The sequence below is a fragment of the Camelus ferus genome, chromosome 26 (assembly GCF_009834535.1).
Source record: "Camelus ferus isolate YT-003-E chromosome 26, BCGSAC_Cfer_1.0, whole genome shotgun sequence".
In the NCBI taxonomy this organism is placed as follows: domain Eukaryota; kingdom Metazoa; phylum Chordata; class Mammalia; order Artiodactyla; family Camelidae; genus Camelus; species Camelus ferus.
In genome coordinates, this window is record NC_045721.1 from 1,390,194 (window position 1) to 1,410,919 (window position 20,726).

Consider the following 20,726-nt stretch of genomic DNA (forward strand, 5'->3'; position numbering starts at 1 on the left):
ATCTAACATTCTGAATGAGAAGTTTGTTAACATCTGAATCAAGCTTTTCAGACATGAGAAGTTCCATCAAAGAATTTCTCTGTAAAAGGAAACAAATGGAGAAAACAGCTCTTTGTTTTGTAAAAAAATGTATTTCAAAATGGCGATATAATCATTTTGGAAGAATAGCCTTAACTTTGTCTGGGCATGTGAATCTCCAGGCTAGGGTTTTTTGACTTTTTGATTAGTATTTTCTCTCATTAAAGATGGTACCTTAATTGGCTAAACATTTAAGTTGTGGGCCTGTCAGGTATTTTGGGATTTCAAATAGAATTCTTTCTGTGGCTTTTCTATTTTAGGTTTGATTAAGAATGCCTTCTAATTTTAAAGGTAACGATCCAGAGATTTGTAGTCATTGAGCATCTCAGATTTGATTGGAAATGTTGCATTGATTTCAGAGGATGATTTCTGTGCCTCTCAGTGCATAAGGAAGCCTTTTCAAATCTCCATGCTTTTGTTCATTTAATGGGAAGGAATTCAGAATGTAAGACAGTTCTCTGAACACACTGGCTTGGCATGCCTACTGCCGGCATTTGTTTCAGAGCAGGCTTACTTTTTTTCCCCAAAATCCTGAATCAATTTGGAAAGAAAACAGAGACTAGAATAGAAAGAAGAGAATAGAACCATGGTACTGTGTCTCTGATACCAAGAATCATTGAGTTAGAAAGTCAGTAATTAGAATTAGCTTTGTTCAGTGGACAGTATTTGTATCTCAAAGTAATTGATACAATTTGGTATAACAAGGAGTTAAAAATCCAGGTCTCCTAAGGACTGTTTCTTGATGACAAAGACTTCATTTTACTTCTACTCCTTGATAAAAATGGTATAAAAACTTGGGGAGTACTTGAACATAGATGTCAGTAAGATGCTTTTGCTCCTAAACCTGACCTAGAAGAATTACCGGTGAGTCACAGGAGGACAATAAATGGCAGAGACGAGCAGCCTCAACTAATTAAGTATTTAAGAGGTTGTTGAGCAGCTTTGGCCCTAGGAAGCCATGCACCTTGGTTGTCTTTATTCCCTGCACTGGTCAGACAAATTGAGACTCAGTGCGTGGGTGACGGTACTAACGCTTCCTTCCTGTGGGACCACAGTGTTTGAGTGGTCTTCTGTTGGGCTGACTTTACATATCAATCCCCACCCCACCCCATTGCTGTTTTCCTAATTGCTGTTTCAAACTCCATGTAAATCAAACTGATACCTTTATACTAATGTAGACCATGTTTGGTTATTGTGAAAGTATACAAAAGGCAATACCAATTAAGCAGGTAAATAAATCTGAATTTAGAGTGAAGTATGATTTTATAAACTAAAATAACTACAAGGACTTTACCATTATTTTTAAATGTTGTAAAACATAATAATTGTTGTTAATTAAATGAGGAAAGTTTTATTTACAGCTTATAATAGAAATTCCTGGTGTCCTAAAGAAGCATTTTGAGTCAGTGATCATTTAACATACGACTCATGAATCTTCCAAAAGAATTTGAAAAACCTAGTATCTTCTCATCCAGCTTAAAGTTGTCATCTAAATATTTAATTTTAACTTTAAGTAATTAAAACTTATAAAAAGACATAATTTTTGATATGGGTATTAATTATTGGTATTCAAAATAGTCTTTCATTAGAGCCTAAAGATTATAGTTCAGGGAGAAGCATTTCTGAATGACAGTAGTTCTGAAAATCTGTTCCTCCCCCAAAACAATGAGAACACTGGCAAAAATGGTCCAAATAAAGGTTTTTCGGAACCCTGGAAATTAACCACAAGTCTCGCCACAATCTAAAGACTGTTTATGGGAGGAAAAAAAAGCCAATTTCCATAAGAACAGTAAGCTTTGTAGTGTTTTCAATTGCCCTCTTACCATCCCCAGCTCCACTGTGATCTTGAAAACCAAGTCTCACAATCATAGTAACTATGAAAACCACATGGCTGGCAATCACTGGAGTGGGCAATTTCGAGCTCTCCAAATAGCCCCGTTCCCAGGGAATTGTCATTATGTATGTGACTTGTCTGGCTTCACTCTCAGGACTCGTCCTTCTTTGCTCTGACTCCGTGCTCACTCGGTGAAGACAGTTTTCCCAGAGTTTGTGGCAGTTGTTCAGTATTACTCCTGCCTGCGGTGCTGGTAGCAGGTGGGGCAAACAGGAAGCTGACCAAAGGCTCAGAAGGAAAAGCTGGGAACTAAGGCGCATGAAGGGCTCCGGTGAGCTCTGAATGTCGTTGGGAGGCTGTGGCCGCCTGCCCGGGAACACGTGAGAGGACCCGAAGCTCTCACACTCATCTCTGACTTTGAGATTCTGCACAAGCAGAAAGTGAAGGTTAAGGAAGACTTGTGAAGTGCTTCCTGGAGCCTCAGCACACACACAAAACCGCACAGCACAGGCTGGGCTGCTTCCTGACTCTGTCCAGCAGTAGGCTGACTGCTGGGCTGAGCAGAGGGTTCAAGGGCCCCACACAGCAGAGAACATCGACTTTACAGAATTATTCAGGAAAAGCCAGTAAACAAACAGTGCAGTGGCAGCAAACAGCTGGGGAGGAGGAGGAACCTGATTTATAGAGAGTGGCCATATTATATTATTTAAGGTGTCTAGTTTTCCACAAATAATTTTGAGACTTGCAAAGAAATAGGAGAGTACGGCCCATACATAGTAAAAATAGCAATCAATAGAAACTGCTACTGAGAAAAACCAGGCATTGGACATGAAAGATTAGAAAAATGGATTAAAAAATCCAACTTCGTCTATAAGAGGCACACTTGAGATTCAGAGACAAGTAAGTTGACAGTAAAAGACTGGAAAAAGAAGTACCATGCAAACAGTAATTGAAAGAGAGCTGGAGTGGCTACGTTACTATCAACAAAATGTACATTAAGATCAAAATTGCTAGAGACAAAGACATTTTATAATGATAAGAGGGTCAGCCCACCAAGAGGATGTAATAGTTCTAATTAGTATAGGCAATTCGTAACACAGCCCCAAAATACACAGATAAACTGACAAATAGCATCCTGTGTACCTAACAAGTGGAGCACCTACACATAAAGCAAATACTAACAGAACTGAAAGGAGAGAGACAGCAGTGCAGTTGACCCTTGAACAACGTGGGGGTGGGGCGCTGACTCTCCATGCAGTCACAAATCCACATGTAACACTTAATTTCCCCAAAGCTTAACTACTAATAGCCCACTGTTGACCCAAAGCCTTACCAGTAACATGAGCAGTCAATTAAGCATATTTTGTGTGTTACATGTATTATATACTTTATTCTTACAATAAAGTAAGCTAGAGAAAAGAAAATGTTATTAGGAAAATCATAAGGCAGAGAAAATACATTTATACTACTGTACTGTATTTATTGATACCATTAAGTTTATGTCACCTGTTTACAAGATGAATCCTCTGTCAGTACCTGCGTCAACACTGCCTTATATGATACAGAATGCTGCAGGTGTTATATGCATTAGCATCAGCTGTCAAAATGAAAAGGTAATGTGAAAAAGAAATTCGTATTTATTTGCAGATATAAATGATTCATGCATTGATGATGAAGAAGCAGCAGTACAACTGCTTCATGGTAGCCTGGCCTATATGCTAATGAATGAATCATTACAAAATTTTTATGGTGTAGAATATTACAGTCATTTTCATAATACAGTATTGGAAACATTGCTACATTAAGAAAAAAAACCCCACTTATCTTTGATGGTAGGCTGTGAGCCATAAAGTTCTCCTGTGAGTTTCTACAAATTCCTGCAAGTCTCCAGAAATGTTGTCAATAAGTATATTGAAAGTGGACCCATGTGGTTGAGACCCATGTTGTTCAAAAGTCAACTGTATAATACTGTTGGGGACTTTAATACCCCACTGTCACCAATGGATAGATCATCCAGACAATCAACAAGGAAACAGCAGAATTGAATAACACTATAGATCAAATGAATCTAACAGATACATATAGAGAGAGAACATTCCATTAAACAGCAGCACAATACACATTCTTTTTAAGCACACATAGAACATTTTCTAGGCTAGATCATGTTACGCATGAAAGAAGTCTCAACACACTGAAGATAAAAGTTATATCAGGTATATTTTCAGACTACAAAGGTATGAAACTAGAAAGCAATATAATAGGAGGAAGGATGGAAAATTGACAAATACATGGAAATTAAACAGCATAGTTTGAACAACCAATGGATCGGAGAAGAGATAAAAAAGGAAATGAAAAAAGTATCTTGAGACAATAAAAAATGGGGACACAATATACCAAAATTTATGAGATGCAGCGAAAGCAGTTCTAAGAAGAACTAACTATAAGTGCATACATAAAGGAAAAAGAAAGATCTCAAACAATCCAACATTACACCTCAAGGAACTAGAAGAACAAACTAAGCCCAAAATTAGCAGAAGGAAATAATAAAGAGTAGAGCTAAGAGAAGAGCAGAAATAAATGAAATGGAAAATAGGAAAACAATAGAAAAGATTAACGATACTAAGAGTTGGTTTTTTTGAAAGGATAAACAAAATTGACAAACCTTTAGCTAGATTAACCAAGAAAAAATGAGGACTCAAAATTATAAACAAAAGAGGAGACATTACAACAGATACAACAAAAATACAAAGGATTATAAGAGACTACTGTAAACAATTACATGTCAATAAATTGGACAACAGGAAAGAAATAGATTAATTCCTAGAAACATAGAGCTTATCAGGACTGAATAATAAAGAAATAGAAAACCTAAACAGACCAGTAATGTGTAAGGAGATTGAATCGATATCAGAAACCTCTCAAACACAAAGTAAGCCTTGTTTGTATGGAACCACAAAGGACCCCAAGTAGCCAAAATAGTCTTGAGAAAAACCCACAAAGGCAGTGCATCACACTTCCAGATTTCAAATTATGCTACAAAGCTATGCTTCAAAGCAGTATGGTACTGGCATAAAAATAGACACATAGACTAACTGAACACAATTAAGAGCCCAGGAATGAATCCACACATATACAGTCAACTAATATTTGAAAAGGGAGCTAAGAATATTCAATGAGGGAAAGGATAGTCTCTTCAATAAATGATGTTGGACAGACTGGATAACCACATGCAAAAGAGTAAAACTGGACCCTGACCTTTCAGCATTCATGAAATTAAAGACATGGATTAAAGACTTGAATGTAAAACCTGAAACCATGACACCCTTAGAAGAAAACAACCGGCAATAAGCTCTTTAACAGTGATCTTGGCAATGACTTCTTGCCTCTGACACCAAAAGCAAAAGCAATAAAAGCAAAAGTAAATACATGAGACAACAGCAAACTAAAAAGCTTCTGCACAGCAAAGGAGACATCACCAAAATGAATACGCAACCTGTGGAATGGGAGGAAATAGTTGTAAATTGTATGTCTGCTAAGTGGTTAATAATAAAAATATATGAGGAACCTCATACAACTCACCAGCAATAGTAACAATAATCCAATTAAAAATTAGGCAAAGGAGCAGAACTTTTCCAAGGAAAATATACAAATGGCCAACAGGTACATGAAAAGATGCTTATCATTATTAATCATCAGGAAAGTACAGATCAAAACCATAGTGAGAGATCAGCTCACAATGAGCTATCCCTTCACACCTGCTAGGCTGGCTGTTCTCAAAAAGGCAGGAGTTAGCGAGTGCTGGTAAGGATGTGGAGAGAAGGGAACCCTCGTGTGCTGTTGGTGGGGATGTTACTTAATACAAGCTATGTATAGAAAACAACGGAGGATTCTCAGAATTAAGACAGAACTACCATATGATCCAGCAATCCCACTTCTGGGTTTATAGTCAAAGGAAAGGAAATCACTATCTCTGTAAGATACCAGTGCTCCCCTGTTCATTGCAGCATTATTTACCCTAGCCAAGGCATGAAAACAACTTGTGTTCATTCATAAATGGGTAAAGAGAATGTGAGGCAGATAGGTAGGTGGGTAGATAGAAAACACAGTGGAGTGTTATTCAGCCACAGAATGGAGGAAATCCTGCTGTTGCAACAACATGGATGAACCTTGAGGGTATCATGCTAGTGAACTAAGTCAGAGAAGACAATATTGTGTGATCTTATTTATATGTTAAATCTAAATTAAAAAAAAACCCAAACTCATAGACACAGCAAATTGGTGGTTGCCAAGATCAGGTGTGTGTGAGGGGAAATGGGTGAAGGTGGTCAAATGGTACAGACTTTCATTTATAAGATGAGTTAGTTCTCAGGATCTAATGCACAGCATGACGACTATAGTTAATAGTACTGTACCATGTAGTTGAAAATTAAGAGAAAAGATCTTAAAAGTTGTCACCACACAAAAAAGTAAAAATATGAAGTGATATATGTGTTAACTTTATTGTGACTGTCTTGCAATGTGTGCATATGTTAAATCATCCTGTTGGACACCTTAAACTTACAGAATGTTATATGTCAATTGTATCTCAGTAAGGCTAGGAGAAAAGGAAAAAAAAAGAGCTTAGGAACAGAGCAGACTGGTGATCGCCAGGGGCTACACGGTGAAGGAAATGGGTAAAAGTGGTCAGAAGTTTCAAACTTCCTGTTACAAGATGAACACATTCTGGAGGCGGTACAGCAGGGTGGCTGTAATGAACAGTATTGTGAAGTTTATTTCTAAGTTGCCAAAGGTAGATTTGAAAAATTCTCATCAGACAGAAAAAAGGGTAACTGTGTGAGGTGATGGATCTGTTAACTAACCTTATTGTGGTAATCATTTCGCTATATATATATGTATATAAAATCACTTTGGACACCTTAAACTTACACAGTGTTGTATGTCAGCTGTATCTCAGTGAAGCTGTGGGGAAATGAGAACTGAAGGGAGAAACAGACAATTCAACAACAATAGTTGGAGACTTCAGTACCCCACTTACAATTATGCATAGAATAACTACATAGAATGTCAACAAAGAAATAGAAGATTTGAGCAACACTGTAAACTCGCTAGCTCTAACAGACATCTTATGGCACATTCCACCCAACAACAGAAGAACATGTGTTCTTTTCAAGTACAAAATGGAACATATTCCAGGATAGAACATAAAACAAATTTCAATAAATTGAAAAGGCATGAAAACATACAAAGTATATTCACTGAGTGTAATGGGGCAGAATTATAAATCCTTAACAGAATGAAATTTGTAGAAATTGAACAACACATTTCTGAACAACCTATGGGTCAAAGGTGAAATTCACAAGGGAAATGGAAAGATACTTTAAGACTCATGAAAATTAAAATGCAGTAAGATTTATGCAGCTCAAGCATTGCTAAATGGTGTATTTGTTGCTATAAATGCCTATATTTAAAAATGAGAATGATCTCAAAGCAATAACCTAACCTTCCAATATAAGAAACAAAAATAAAGCAAACTAAACCCAAAGAAAGCAGAAGGAAGGAAATTATACAGAGCAGAAATAAGTTAAAGAACAGAAAAACAATAAACACTTAAATAAAACTGGTTTATTCTTTGAAAAGAATAACATTGACAAACGTCTAGCTAGCCTGACCCTTGAAAAAAAGAAGACTTAAATTACTAAAATCAGTAATGAAAGTGGGGGCATTACTATTCCCTCACAGAAGCAATAGGATTATAAGGGAAAACTGTCAACAATTGTATGTTAACAAATTAGATCACCAAGGTCAAATGGACATAGTTCTAAAACAATAAAAACTGTGAAACTGAATCAAGAAGAAATAGACTATCTGAATAAACCTATAGCAAATAAAGAGATTGAATTAGTAATTTAGAGGAAAAAAGCTTCCCACAAAGAAAAGACCAGATGGCTTTACTTGTGAGTTGTACCAAACATTTAAAAAAGTTTTAATATAAATCCTTCACAAAATCTTCAGAAAAAAAATAAAACAGGAGTGAACACTTGCCAAAGCATTCTATAAGGAGTGTATTACCCAGATAACAGAGCCAAAGCTATCATAAGGAAACTCCTATCCCTTATGAATACCCCTTGTGAATATAGATAAAAAATCCTAAAAAAAAAAGAAAAGAAAAGAAAAGAGAAAGCCAGAGTTACTCTAGCAACATATAAAGAGGATTAGGGGGAACAGTATAGCTCAGTGGTAGAGTGCATGCCTAGCATATGCAAGGTCCTGGGTTCACTCCCTAGTACCACCATTAAACAAACAAACAAACAAACAAACAAACCTAATTATCTCCAGGAAAAAAAAAAAAGAGGATTATACATCACAGCCATTTGAGATTTATTACGGGAATGCAAGGTTGGTTCAGCATATGAAAATCAATCTAATCCCCATATTAATGGAATAACAGAAAAGCCATATGATCATCTCAGTAAACACATAAGCACTTGTGAAAACCCAGCACCATGTTGGAATTAAAAAGAAACAGATAATAAACCAGGAAAAAAGGGAATTTCTTTAATTCTTGACAATGAGCATCTATGAAAGAAACTCATAGCTAACCTGATACTTAGTGGTGAAAATTGAAAAGCTGTCCTCTAGACCAGAAACAAGGCAAGAATGTCGACTCTTGGCCCTTCTTTGTAACTTTTTGAATATTTTAGCCAGCATGGTTAGGCAAGGAAAAAAAAATAAGATGCATCAAGATGAGAAAGAAGTAAGATTTTCTCTGTTTGCAGAAGACATGAATTTTCATATCGGAAAACCCTAAGGACTCTACAAAAGAAAAGAACTTGAAGAATCTAAAAAGCTAGTTCAGCAAGGCTGTGGAATAAAAGTTGAATATACAAAGTTCATTTGTATTTCTGATACTAGCAATGAACAACAGGAAAATGAAATTCATTTTCTTTACAATATCATCAGAAATACTAAGATACTTAAGAATAAACTTAACAAAGTAAGGTCAATACATTGACGTTGAAAACTTCAAAACATTGTTGAAGGAAACCAAACAAGTAGAAAGTTACTTCATGGTCATGGATTGGAACGCTTAATGTTAAAATCCGTACTCTCCAAACTGGTCTTGAGATTCAGCACAGCCACTGTCAAAATGCCAGCTGACTTTTTGCCCTCCAGAAATTTGATAAACTAATCCTGAAATTCAAGACAATCCCTGTCAAATTCCCACTGGTATTTTTTGTGGAAATAGAATTTTTTTTTTTCCTAAAATTCATAGGGAATCTCAAGGGACTGTGAATAGCTGAAACAAATTGAAAAACAGCCAAGTTGGAGGACTCACACTTCCTGATTTCAAAACATATTACAAATCTACAATAATCTAAAGAGAGTGATACTGGCATAAAGACAGGCAAATAGCCAAGTGGGCTAGGATACGGAGCCCCCCAGTCAACCCCTGCATGTGTGGTCTAATGATCTTCAGCAAGGGTGCCACGATCTCTCAATGGGGAAAGGACAGTCTCTTCAACAAATGTTGCTGGGAATAAAGGGGATCCACAAGCAAAAGAATGAAGTTGCACCCTGACCTTATACCATATAAAATTATCCCAGCGTAGATTAAAGACCTAAATATAAGACCTGAAACTACAAAGGAACACATAGAGGAAAAGCTTCATGACAGTGGACTTGGCAATGATTCCTTGGATCTGACACCCAAAGCTCAGGTAACAAAAGTGAAAATAGACATATGATTACGTCAAACTTAACAGACTTTTCTGCAACAAAGGGCACAATCAACAAAGTGAAACGGCAACCTACAGAATGGGAGAAAATGTTTGCAAACCATCTGTCTGATGAGGGGTTAATATCCAGAATATATAATGAACCCTTACAGTTCTACAACCACAAAAAATTAAATAACCCGCTAAAAATAGGCAAAGGGTTTGAATAGACTTTTACCTGAAGATAATATACAGTTAACCAAGTAGCATATGAAATGATGTTCAACATTTGCTGTCAGAGAAATGCCAATCAGAACTACAGTAAACACCACCTCACACACATTAGGATGGCTATGATTTAAAAAACACAGAAAATAACAAGTAAGTACGTGGAGAAGATAGAACCCTTGTACACTGTTAGCGGGATTGGAAAATCGTGCAACCCTGTGGAAAGTAGTATGACTGTGTACCCAAAATAATTGAAAGCAGGATCTCAAGGAGATATTTGCACACCCATGTTCATAGATCACTTCACATTTAGCCCAAAAGTGGAGCAACCCAAATGTCAATCAGTAGATGAATGGATAAGCAAAAATGTGGTATACATACAGTGAAATATTCAGCCTTCAAAAAAGGAGGTACTTCTGACCTATTTTATAACATTGATAAACTTTGAGAACATTTTGTTAAATGAAATAAGCCAGTCATAGAAAGAAAATATTCTATGATTTCACTTTCATAAATTACCTATATATTCAGATTCACAGAAGAGAAAGTAGAATGATGGTTACCGGAAGCCGGGGGAGGGGAAAAAGGGAAGTTGTTTTTTAATGAGTATAGAGTTTAAGATTTGCAAGATGAAGAAGTTCTGGAAATCTGTTTCACAACAATGTGACTATACGTGACACTGCTGACACTATACATGTAAAAAGCATTAAGGTGGTAAATTGTGTTTTTTAACCATAACAGAAAGAATGCAAAAGCAAAAACAACTTGCTACAAAGCTACAAGAATCAAGGAGTGTTAGTTACACTGGCATCAAACCAAACATGGAGATCAATGCGATACAGTTAAGAGTTCAGAAGTAAACCCTTACTTTTATGGTCAGTTGATTTTTGACAAGGATGCCAAGGCCATTCAGTGGGGAAGGAATGCATATGCTGGGACAATTGGATAGCCACATGCAAAGGAAGGAGGTTGGATTTGTATTTCCCACCCTGTAGAAAAAATTAATGGAAAACGGATCAAATACCCAAGTGTAAGAGCTAACACTAAAACCTCTTAGAAAACAGAGGAGTAAATCTTTGTGACCTTGGATTAGACATAGCTTGTTACATATGATACCAAAAGCACAAGCAACAAAAGAAAAATACAAATTGGGTATCATCTAAGTTAAAACCTTTCTGTCTTCAAAGAACACCATCAAGTGAAAAGACAACCCACAGAATGGGAGGAAATATTTGTGAAGTACGTGTGTGATAAGGAGCTTGTGTCCAGAATATATAAAGAGCACTTAACAACTCAACAGCAAAGAAACAAATAAGAAAGGGGTGGAGGATTTGAATAGGCATTTCTCCAAAGAATATATGCGAATGGCCAATAAGCACATGAACGGATGCTGTACATCACTCATCATGAGGAAAATGCTAATCAGAACGACAAGACACCAGTTCATCCCCACTAGGTTGGCTAAAATAGAAAGGATAGATGAGTGTTGGTGCAGATGTAGAGAAATGGAAACTTCGCACACATTTGCAGTGGGAACGGAAACCGGTGCCGCCAGTCCTCACATGATTAAACATAGTTACTGTATGACCCAGCAATCCCACTACCTGAGTTATATGCACAGGAGGAATGAAAACATGTCCACACAAAACCTTGTACACACATATTTATAGCAACATTATAATAACCAAAATGTGGAAACAGTCCACCAGCTCCTAAATGGATTAAAAAATTTGGTATATTCATACAATGGAATGTTACTTGCTAATAAAAAGAAATTAAATACCTGATTAATGTTACAATCTGGGTGAACCTTAAAAACGTAATGCTAAATGAAAGAAGCCAGTCGTAAAAGGCCACATTTTATATGATTCTACTTACATGAAATGTCCTGTACAGGCAAATCCATAAGATTTCATAAATAAAAAGTGTATTAGTGGTTGCCAGGAAATGGGTAGTGGGGATGGGGGGAGAGTTTGGGGAGTGACTACTAATGGATATGTTGTGTCTTTTTGGGGTGATGAAGATATTCTGAATTTAGATAGTGGCGATGGCTGTACAACTTCATCAACATACTAAAACATTAAATTGTGTAGTTCAAAAGGGTGAACGTTATATTTCAATAAAGCTGGTATTTTTAAAAAGTTGCAGTGAGTTGACACTTCCTCCCTCACCATATTAAAAAAAACAAACTTTTTTGCTCCTAGTAGTCATAATTTATCTACTTTTCCTTAGTTTCATTTATCTTTGCATTATATGTTTTTATATTTGGGAGACTTTCATTGCTGTTATTTTATTTGATACTTATGTGCAACAAGAAATTAAATAAATAGAGATGAAAGCTTTGATTTCTTATGACTAAAAGATTTCAAATGTTTAAATATAAGTCATTCTAAGAGAAATTTTTATCCTTATTAACAATGCAAAATTGATTAAAAACAGATAATGTTGCAAGTATTTGAATTCACCAAGCATGTATTAAAAAAATTTTTTTGTTCTTAACTGATGATTGAATTGTATCTTTTTTTAATTTTGTTAAAAGCAAATAATTGGAACCACCTGACTTGGAAAAGAATTTTTTGCCTAGTTATCATTCATGCATTTTCTCAAATCCTTGGAACATATCCCCCAAAAGCCTTGCCAACTCCTTTCTAAATGACTACTGATTTTACTTGTTACTTTTTACCTTGAGGCACCTTGTTTGATCTGATACACTTGATAAGGATTAAGAAGATTGAGGCTGTCTTTTTCAATATAATGTTATGAAACAGGATTTCCATTAAAGTTCCTTTGTGTGCTTTAAATAAATTTTCATCCAAACTTAGACCTGCAGATTCCATTTATTCAAATTTTAGGAAATATCTACCAAATACAGTAAGTGGCAAAGCCATTATTAAAACATTCATCCAATCTTTCACGTGAACTATGACTGTATGCCCTCTTCACTGATGCAAGAGTAAGGTTTTTAACAACAGTTATGAAGCCCTTTTACTATAATTAATTGAATAGCATGGATTGGGCAGATGGTTTCACGGTGTCAGGTAGAAGGGCAATTGTGAAAGGGGAGATGGGAAGCAATTACTTTTAAGACACATAGGTGAGCATGTTCTCAGGCAGATCTGTATTTTTGAAGGTAAGTTCTGTATAAATGCGGCTTCACATTCCTTTTATCTCTAGGAATATTCTGCACCAACTTGAAGGCCGCCACTCTGCCGTGCTCTTTGTCCTTTACGAACAAAGTAGCCTTACAGAGCATACATTTTACTTGTCTGCATGTTGTGTGCAGACAGGTTCGCGTGCGTCATGCTCACTTGGACCACGTTGTGCCAGAGGTGCCGGAGCCGGGCTCCTGTTTGTGTTCCCCATCCCCCTCCTGCCCTGTGCAGGCTTCTGTTGGTGTCCCGGTTCAACTTCACCCCTGGCCACTTTGACTAGTTGATTGGAGCTGGCATCGGAGGTGATTCTCTGTCATAGCAATTTTATTCATTTTCTCAGTCAGCATGTTTGTATCTTTTCTCTTTTTACAGTTCAGATTTCCTAATTTTTGTTTATTAATGAGGCTTTTTGGGTTAAACTTACTATCCTTAAGTCGGCTTGGAGACAGTTCTCTTCTCCACAGGTCTCTTGCTTTTCTTAGATTTTGTGAACCAAAGCTTCGGTTGTATCTTTTCAATTCTGTATATGAGCAGCATGGGAAGATTTAGTGACTCCAGAGCACACAGCCTTGGAAGATAAGAGCTGGTCTTTCTGTTTAGAGCAAAAGGGTAGAGCCCGAAATGCTTGCTGCCCCATTACAAGATTCAGATTCCCAAATCTCAGGGCTCTTGCTGTGTGTGCAGGCGTCAGCTGACCCTACTCAAGCTGCTCTGTGAGAACTGGGACTTGGGGAACTGGAGCAAGAAAATGCTGATATCCTGGCTCGTCCTGTTGTAATAAATCCCTGCGCCTTTCACACAGCAGTCCTGCTTCTGCAGCATTCATGAGACTGAGAGGTGAACTTGTTAGCTTGAAAGTAGGCTAAAAATCTCAGATCCTTCACAGTTCTTGACAATATGTAGGAAACATAAGTGAAGGAAATAAATAGGTATCAGAGTGCAGCTCAGAAATGTCATCTTATCCTGTGTTTTTCATTAAGAAACTGCATTACATGTTATTTTTATAAATGTAACAGATTTTTCAGACACTTTTGTAGGGTAAAATAAAGCTTTGACATAACTTTGCTATTCAAATTTAATGACAGTCTTAAAGGCATAATAAGCTGCCTGTTTTTTTCACGTGCATATAAATTTGTACTGTACGTATATATGTATATATACACATCTATTTGGAGGGTGTGTTAATGTTTTGAAAAACCAATGCAATCTTGCTTGGCTTAATCTACATTTTCAAGAAATAGCCTTAGTTCCCTATATGTCATAATGATGTATTGTTTGCCTCTATTCCAGAATATCGGAAAGAAGATGACCTGCCAAGAGTTCATTGCAAACCTCCAAGGGGTAGATGAGGGCGGTGATTTCTCCAAGGATCTACTGAAAGTAAGCGTTGAAATAGCTGGTTTTTATTTTTATTTTTTAAATTGAAGTATAGTTTATTTATAATAGTACTATATTTCAGGTGTACAACATAGTGATTCATTATTTTTATAGATTATACTCCATTTAAAGTTATTATAAAATAGCAACTGTGTTCCCTGTGCTGTGCAGTGTATTCCTGTGGCTTATTTATTTTATGCTTAGTAGTTTGTACATCCTAATCCCCTACCCCTAAATACTGGTTTTTAAAATATGCTTATGCTTGTATTTTCTGCTTACCTTTTAATCTAGGTTAAGGATCACTTAAGTATTTTGTGTTTTGCTTTTGGTTTTATTGGTGATGTTTCTGGTGGGCCTTGTCCTTGACGTGTCTGACTGCAGAATACCCTTCAATTAATAATTCCTAAAAGTCCACATTGTAATGAATAATACTGAGGCAATAAGTAGATTTGGAATAACTGGTGATACGAATAGTTTTTGATTTACTTGTAAGCCGACTGTCAGAACTTGAGAAAGGTCACAAAGGTATATCCACTATGGAAACAAAAAGCATTTGCAGATTCTAAAGGAAGCAGTTCTCACTGTTCAGTCCCTAGCCACAGATCCACTCAGATCGTCTCTGGAAAGGGATTACATTAAATCTAAGTAATTGTAAAATACCTGAATTGTTTCTACTCGCCTTTACTGTCGGTAACAGTTAGCATGTTTTTTTCCCTATAATCAGATGGTTTTCTAGGAGACAGCAAAATCAACTTTGGAATTCATAACATTCTACAACAGTATAAATGAGATGTGCATTTGATCAGATACAAAATAGTGGTTGATGGGGAGAGGGTATAGCTCAAGTAGCAAAGGGCATGCTTAGCATGCACTAGTTCCTGGGTTCAATCCCCAGCACCTCCTCTAAAAATTAACAAACAAATAAACCTAATTACCTCCCCAGAGAAAGAAAATTTAAAAAAAAAAAAAGGTCCAAAATAATGGTTGATAATGGGTGCGAATACTTCAGAAGTCAGAATAAGATGTATATGTTGAGAACGTGAGTTTTACAGATTTCTATTTGAGTCTAACTTTCTTTCAAAAGAAAGTATACAAGTATATTTCTTTTGGAATCAGTTCCTTTGAGTGAATTTGCTAAGAAGGGCAACATATTTGAATCATGGTATAATGTGGAAATGTACCAGTTGAAAGATAAGTCCTTTATTATATTTTTTGTGACTTTTAAACTATGTAAAATTTATAGAAGCGAGTTCTGCCAGATTTGCAAAGCCATGTATACTATGAAAATGAAAGAAGGTGTAAAAATGATGAGGTTCCAAGTCTTAACTGGCTTTAATTGCAGCTTGTTAAAAAAATTACATTATGAAAAAAAGCAGGAAGAAATAACGTATCTACTATATAAGGAAGGTATTTTTTAGTCCTTTCTTTATAGAGCAAATGCTGCTATTTCTGAAACTACAGTTCCAAATGGGAATGGGAAGTAAAAGGTGGTGGATTGTGACTTGATAAGTATGTTCTGTACATCTATTGAAATTACGTAGTAGACACATGTTCACAGGTCTTTTTTCAGTCTAGTGGCATTAGCATGGAAAATAACGGAGTCTTTCTGGGAGAGGATTTGTGAGGCTTTTATCAAGTTATGTCAGAAATGAAAACTGACAAGAAAGAATTTTATGGTGACGCTTTTAGACTTCAGTGGTACATTATTGGGCAGATTTAGAGCATGTTTTGATGGAGCTTTCTGAAACCAATTGCAGTTAATATACAGTCCAGTGGCTATACCATTCACCTTGGGTAAACATATGTTCTTTGATTTACTCTGCCAAGAGTCTGTGGATGATTTGTTGCAGTTCAACTGAGATCATGTTTACAAACCTCAGGGGGAAAGATACGTGGTCTACTATTCTTTATTTACAGTTGAGCAGTAACAGTGAAATAGCACTGAGAATGACAGTGGCATTTGGCATGGAAATTGTCAAGTAAAACATTGATCCCCTTTCATAACAAACCCGGCCACTCACCCAAGAGGAGAGTTTTCCATTTCAGTCGGGATCTGGATTTCACTGCAGATTCAGCAGGAAGAGGTTTTCTTAAACCGTTTGTTTCATTTCACTCTTCTGTGTGGCCATCCCTTTCCCTGCTCCTCCTCCCCTCTCCCTCCCTTTCTTCCTCTCTCTTCCTCTGGGTTTCCCTTTATTTCTGTCTTTCCCTTTCTCTTTGTCTCTTATCTTTCCTTCTCTCCTCCCCTCCACCCCCTCTTAATAGTTATCTGTTGATTCCCTGTTGAGATAAATTATTGGGTGGAATTCGGTGTGAAATTACTGGGTGGAACTGGGTGTGAATTTTGGGGACAATATTATACACATGCCACTCAGACAGATACATACATCCAGATAAATACAAACACGTTTGGTATCATCTTACAAGTTCTGAGTAACCCTTTTTTCTCTTCTGCCACCCCTTCTCCAACTTAGACTAAATGTTATACATGCCTGTAATTTTTTGTTATGAGGTAAGATGCTTAAAGTTACAGGGATCTAACCGAGGCTTTTATTGCTATGTGTTGATCTTTCTGCTTTTAGATTTCTTTGGATCAAAAGTAACGTTTGGATTTATGTCTGATGTTCAGATGTCTTTGGACCAGAAGTAACATTTTGACTTAAAGTCTGCTGTTTAGTGTGGCTGTGTAGTCAGGAACACTTACTGAAGGCCTACTGTGTGTTCACCAGGTGTGGACTTGGAGAACATGCCGGAACCAAATGTGCCCCATCCTCAGAGATCACAAACTACTGAGAGTAATGGAGGGTCCTTTCTCCCTTAAAATGGAGTTATTCTTATTCAAATAAAAGTATAAACTGAATTCTGCTTGTTGTCAACAGAAATGGTTACCAAAAAAAGACCTTAACATACTTAAAGGTGTGAAAAGTGAACTTGCTTCAAGCCTTTAATTCAGAGAATTTGGTAAATATTTTGCTATAAATGCCTTAGACCACGTGAGAAGGATAGGTATGGTACATCGAGCCCTCTGTCACGATTTGCAGTTCCACTGCTGCTCTCCTTTGTGCTCAAATGACCTCAATAGCTAAGGTGAGTATATGAGTGCTTTGTGCAAGTAAGAGTTTTTCCCCTACAAGTTAGAGTATAAGTTATAGATATCTATGGTGTAAAATGGAATAAGTTGGATACTACAAGATATCCAGTGATAGTGAAGGGGCAAAACCCACAAAGGGACCAGCAAGACCTGCCAAGCAGGGCCACTGCCTTCCCGCTTTTGCGCTTCTGTAAAACGGCTGGCTTCTAGGAAAACGAAACTTACCCTTAAAATTCCATTGGTTCCCAAAAGCTCACTCCTGATGGTCCATTTCTAATACCTCATTTGCATATGGTGCAAACTTAGTCAAAACCTAAAACCCTATAAAAGCCTGTGCAAACCTGCAGTTGAGGTCCAGAGCTGGGCCCACCGGCATAATAAACCTGAGTTCTCCAACCCTCTGAATGTTTCTTGGTCTCTTCGATGGGATTCAGGTTTCTGTCACAATAGAGTATTGTTTAGGTCCTTTAAAGTTGAAGTCTGGCTGGGAGGATGTGATGTTTGAGATAGACCTTTAAAATATAGGCACAGTTTCAATAGTAGACTTATTTTGATTTTTATTTATGTTAATATTCCTTTTCATCTCCCACCCTCTTTCCCATTCATGAACATTAATGTTCTCTCTTTTCATAAGTACTCCTGCCTAGTTCTTCACCAAATCAATACAGGAATTCATTCAACAAACTATGCCAAACCATCTGGTGTGTTTCACGGCTCCACGGGGCCTGCCCTTCCCAGTGCTTTGATATGTTTACCTTCAGGCGTCATTGGGGACCAGGTGGGAAAAAAGGGGGACAAAGGGAGTTCCGCTTTTAGTTCTGATAGGTTTACTAGGACATCTCTAAGACTCGAGTAAATAATACAACTCTTCAGGACATGAATAGAGAGGAATGAGAATGTGAAATGGGGGCCAGCTCTGGCTGGAGGCGGAACTTCCCAAGAGAACGACAGCATGGTGATTATGACTATGGTCTTGGGAGCTCTGCTGACTGGGTTCCAATCCTGGCTCCCCTCTTTGGCTAGCTGAGGGCTTGTGAGCAAATTCAGTAAAACTTTGTCTCTTGATTTCCTCATCTATGAAGTGCAAGGTTTTAATTATTAAACGCAAGGTATGCAATTACCCACCTCATTGAGTTGCCCCCCCCCCCGTTTTTTCCTTTTCTTTACTTTCTTTTTTAATGGAGGTACTGGGGGCTCCCCCCCCCTTTTGGGGTGCAGGTAATTAGGTTTATTTATTTTTTAGTGGGAATTGAATCCAGGACCTTGTGCATGCTGAGCAGGCACTCCACCACTGAACTATACCCTCCACCCTGCTAATTGCTTTAATAATTAAAAGAGTTAATATATATAAAGTTTTTAGAGTCTTAGCATGTAGTAAATGATGTGCTAGCTATTATAACTTACATTTTAAATATTATTGTATTCTTTACCTGTCTCAAAGGGGACTGGAAAAGGACTCCACCCTTTCCTGCAAGTACCTGGACCCAAGGTGTTACACAATTCCTCAGCTGAGTGGGATTAGTGTAGTAGACAGGACCTCTGTCCTTCATCCCTTTCCAGCCCAAACACACACAGCACACTTGTGCAGACACACTTGCTCTTTAAGAGGAACCATCTGGACCTTGACCTTGAGTATTTCCTCCATTTCTGGTAAGATTTTTGACCCTTGTCATTTATGGCTTCCTTTCTTTCTAAAGACTTGTTGGTGCCAAAGAATGACATCAAAATCCTTCACAGGAGGCATTTATTTGTTCAATAAAGTGTCTTGATACCGTATAGGCACCTGACAATGAACCTTGGTTAACTCTATGTTTTTCGCCTTTTTACCTTGTTCCGACTGGTGTCTTTTCTCCTGGACCTTATCCCTCTTGCCATACAAATATTATATCTTATATTCAGTTTGGATCTTTGATGCTGCAAGAGTGGAGGGACTAAGGAGCATTTGGCCTTAAAGTGGTCCTGGGATCATGGGGAACCTTTGAGGAAGCAGGTTAGTTCTGGTCCTCTTTAAAGATCCTAGGAAGATCCTGGGGTACTAATGGAGATGTGAATTATTTGAAGTGACTAAAAACCCCTGGGGATGAAGTGTCGTAGGCGTCTCCCTGCTCTGTGTTCTCTCCAGAGCCCCGGTCAGAGGGCTCAGGACAGGGGTCATCGGTATCTCAGCTGCCTGTCAGTTTATATAGGCTCTTGACTGTGTTAGCCTGGGGATCCCCTCCACCCAGTCTCTTCAGGGGCAGATTCCAAGAACCAGTGAGAGTGTAGGCATGTAAGCATATGCAGGTTTCTGAAGCTTGGTGTAGAATAATCTTTAAAAAATTTTCTTGAATCATCGTCTATCTCATGCTCCAAGTATAGCACCCTGCTCCTTTGCCTCCCTGTTTCCCAAGTTTCATTTCTTCTGAGCTTCCTATGAGCCTCTCTTCTTGATTTTTAACAGATTTTATCTTTAGTCCAGTCTGCTTTCCATTTCTGACTCTGTTCAGAAATGGCACATTACATATTGGGAGAGACTCAGGGACTCCAAGTGTGGCCACCAGTTATTTTTACATCTAGAGAGGAAGTACCCATTTCAAAATATATTTACCAGAAAGAGTAGAAGAAACAACAGGAAGAAAGAGAAAAGGAGCCAGTGGAAAGTGGCCTAGGAGCACACAGGGTGGAAAGCCAGTTATTGGCTGCACAGTGTTTCATTCTGAGGAGTTCCAGCCTGAAGATTCTGGCAACAAACCATGAAACCCTAACTGTTTTTTCTCCCAGCATCCTATTGCCACCTATCATTTGATACTCAGATAATGGTCTCCTCGATATTTTTATCCTAGTCATGATTAGTTCTTTTATTATTATTATTATTATTATTATTATTATTATTATTATTATTATTATTATTATTATTGCCTTGAGCAGCAGTTGAATTCAGTAGATGCCAATAGGAATTAGAAAAAAAAAAGCTAAGAAATCTCTCTAATTTGAGAATTTTTTGCATCATCTTAATGATAGAGAGGACAGAAACAACAAAACGCCCAAGTCTTTCAGAATGATCCTAATGTAAGTAAAAAGCAAAACTGAATACAGTTTGTGGGATGTTTTAAACATACCTTCTCCTAAAAGCAGCTTAAATACACAAGTAGCTTTAAGAATAGTTCCAGTTACAAGGCAGTCACTGGAAGTCATTAGAAATCAAGGTACATAACCTTGCTTGGGTAAGTCAATGACATGCCACCCTTTCAGGCTATTGCTTATGATTAGAT

The 20,726-nt window shown here is 37.3% G+C and overlaps 1 protein-coding gene across 1 annotated transcript in view; it reads left to right on the forward strand.

Moving 5' to 3' along the window:
* The window catches only part of PSD3 (pleckstrin and Sec7 domain containing 3), a 526,938-nt gene that overhangs the window by 306,911 nt on the left and 199,301 nt on the right, over positions 1 to 20,726 (forward strand). Inside the window, 1 exon segment of the mRNA XM_032468468.1 lies at positions 14,298 to 14,387. Coding sequence (XP_032324359.1) covers positions 14,298 to 14,387 — 90 coding nt within the window.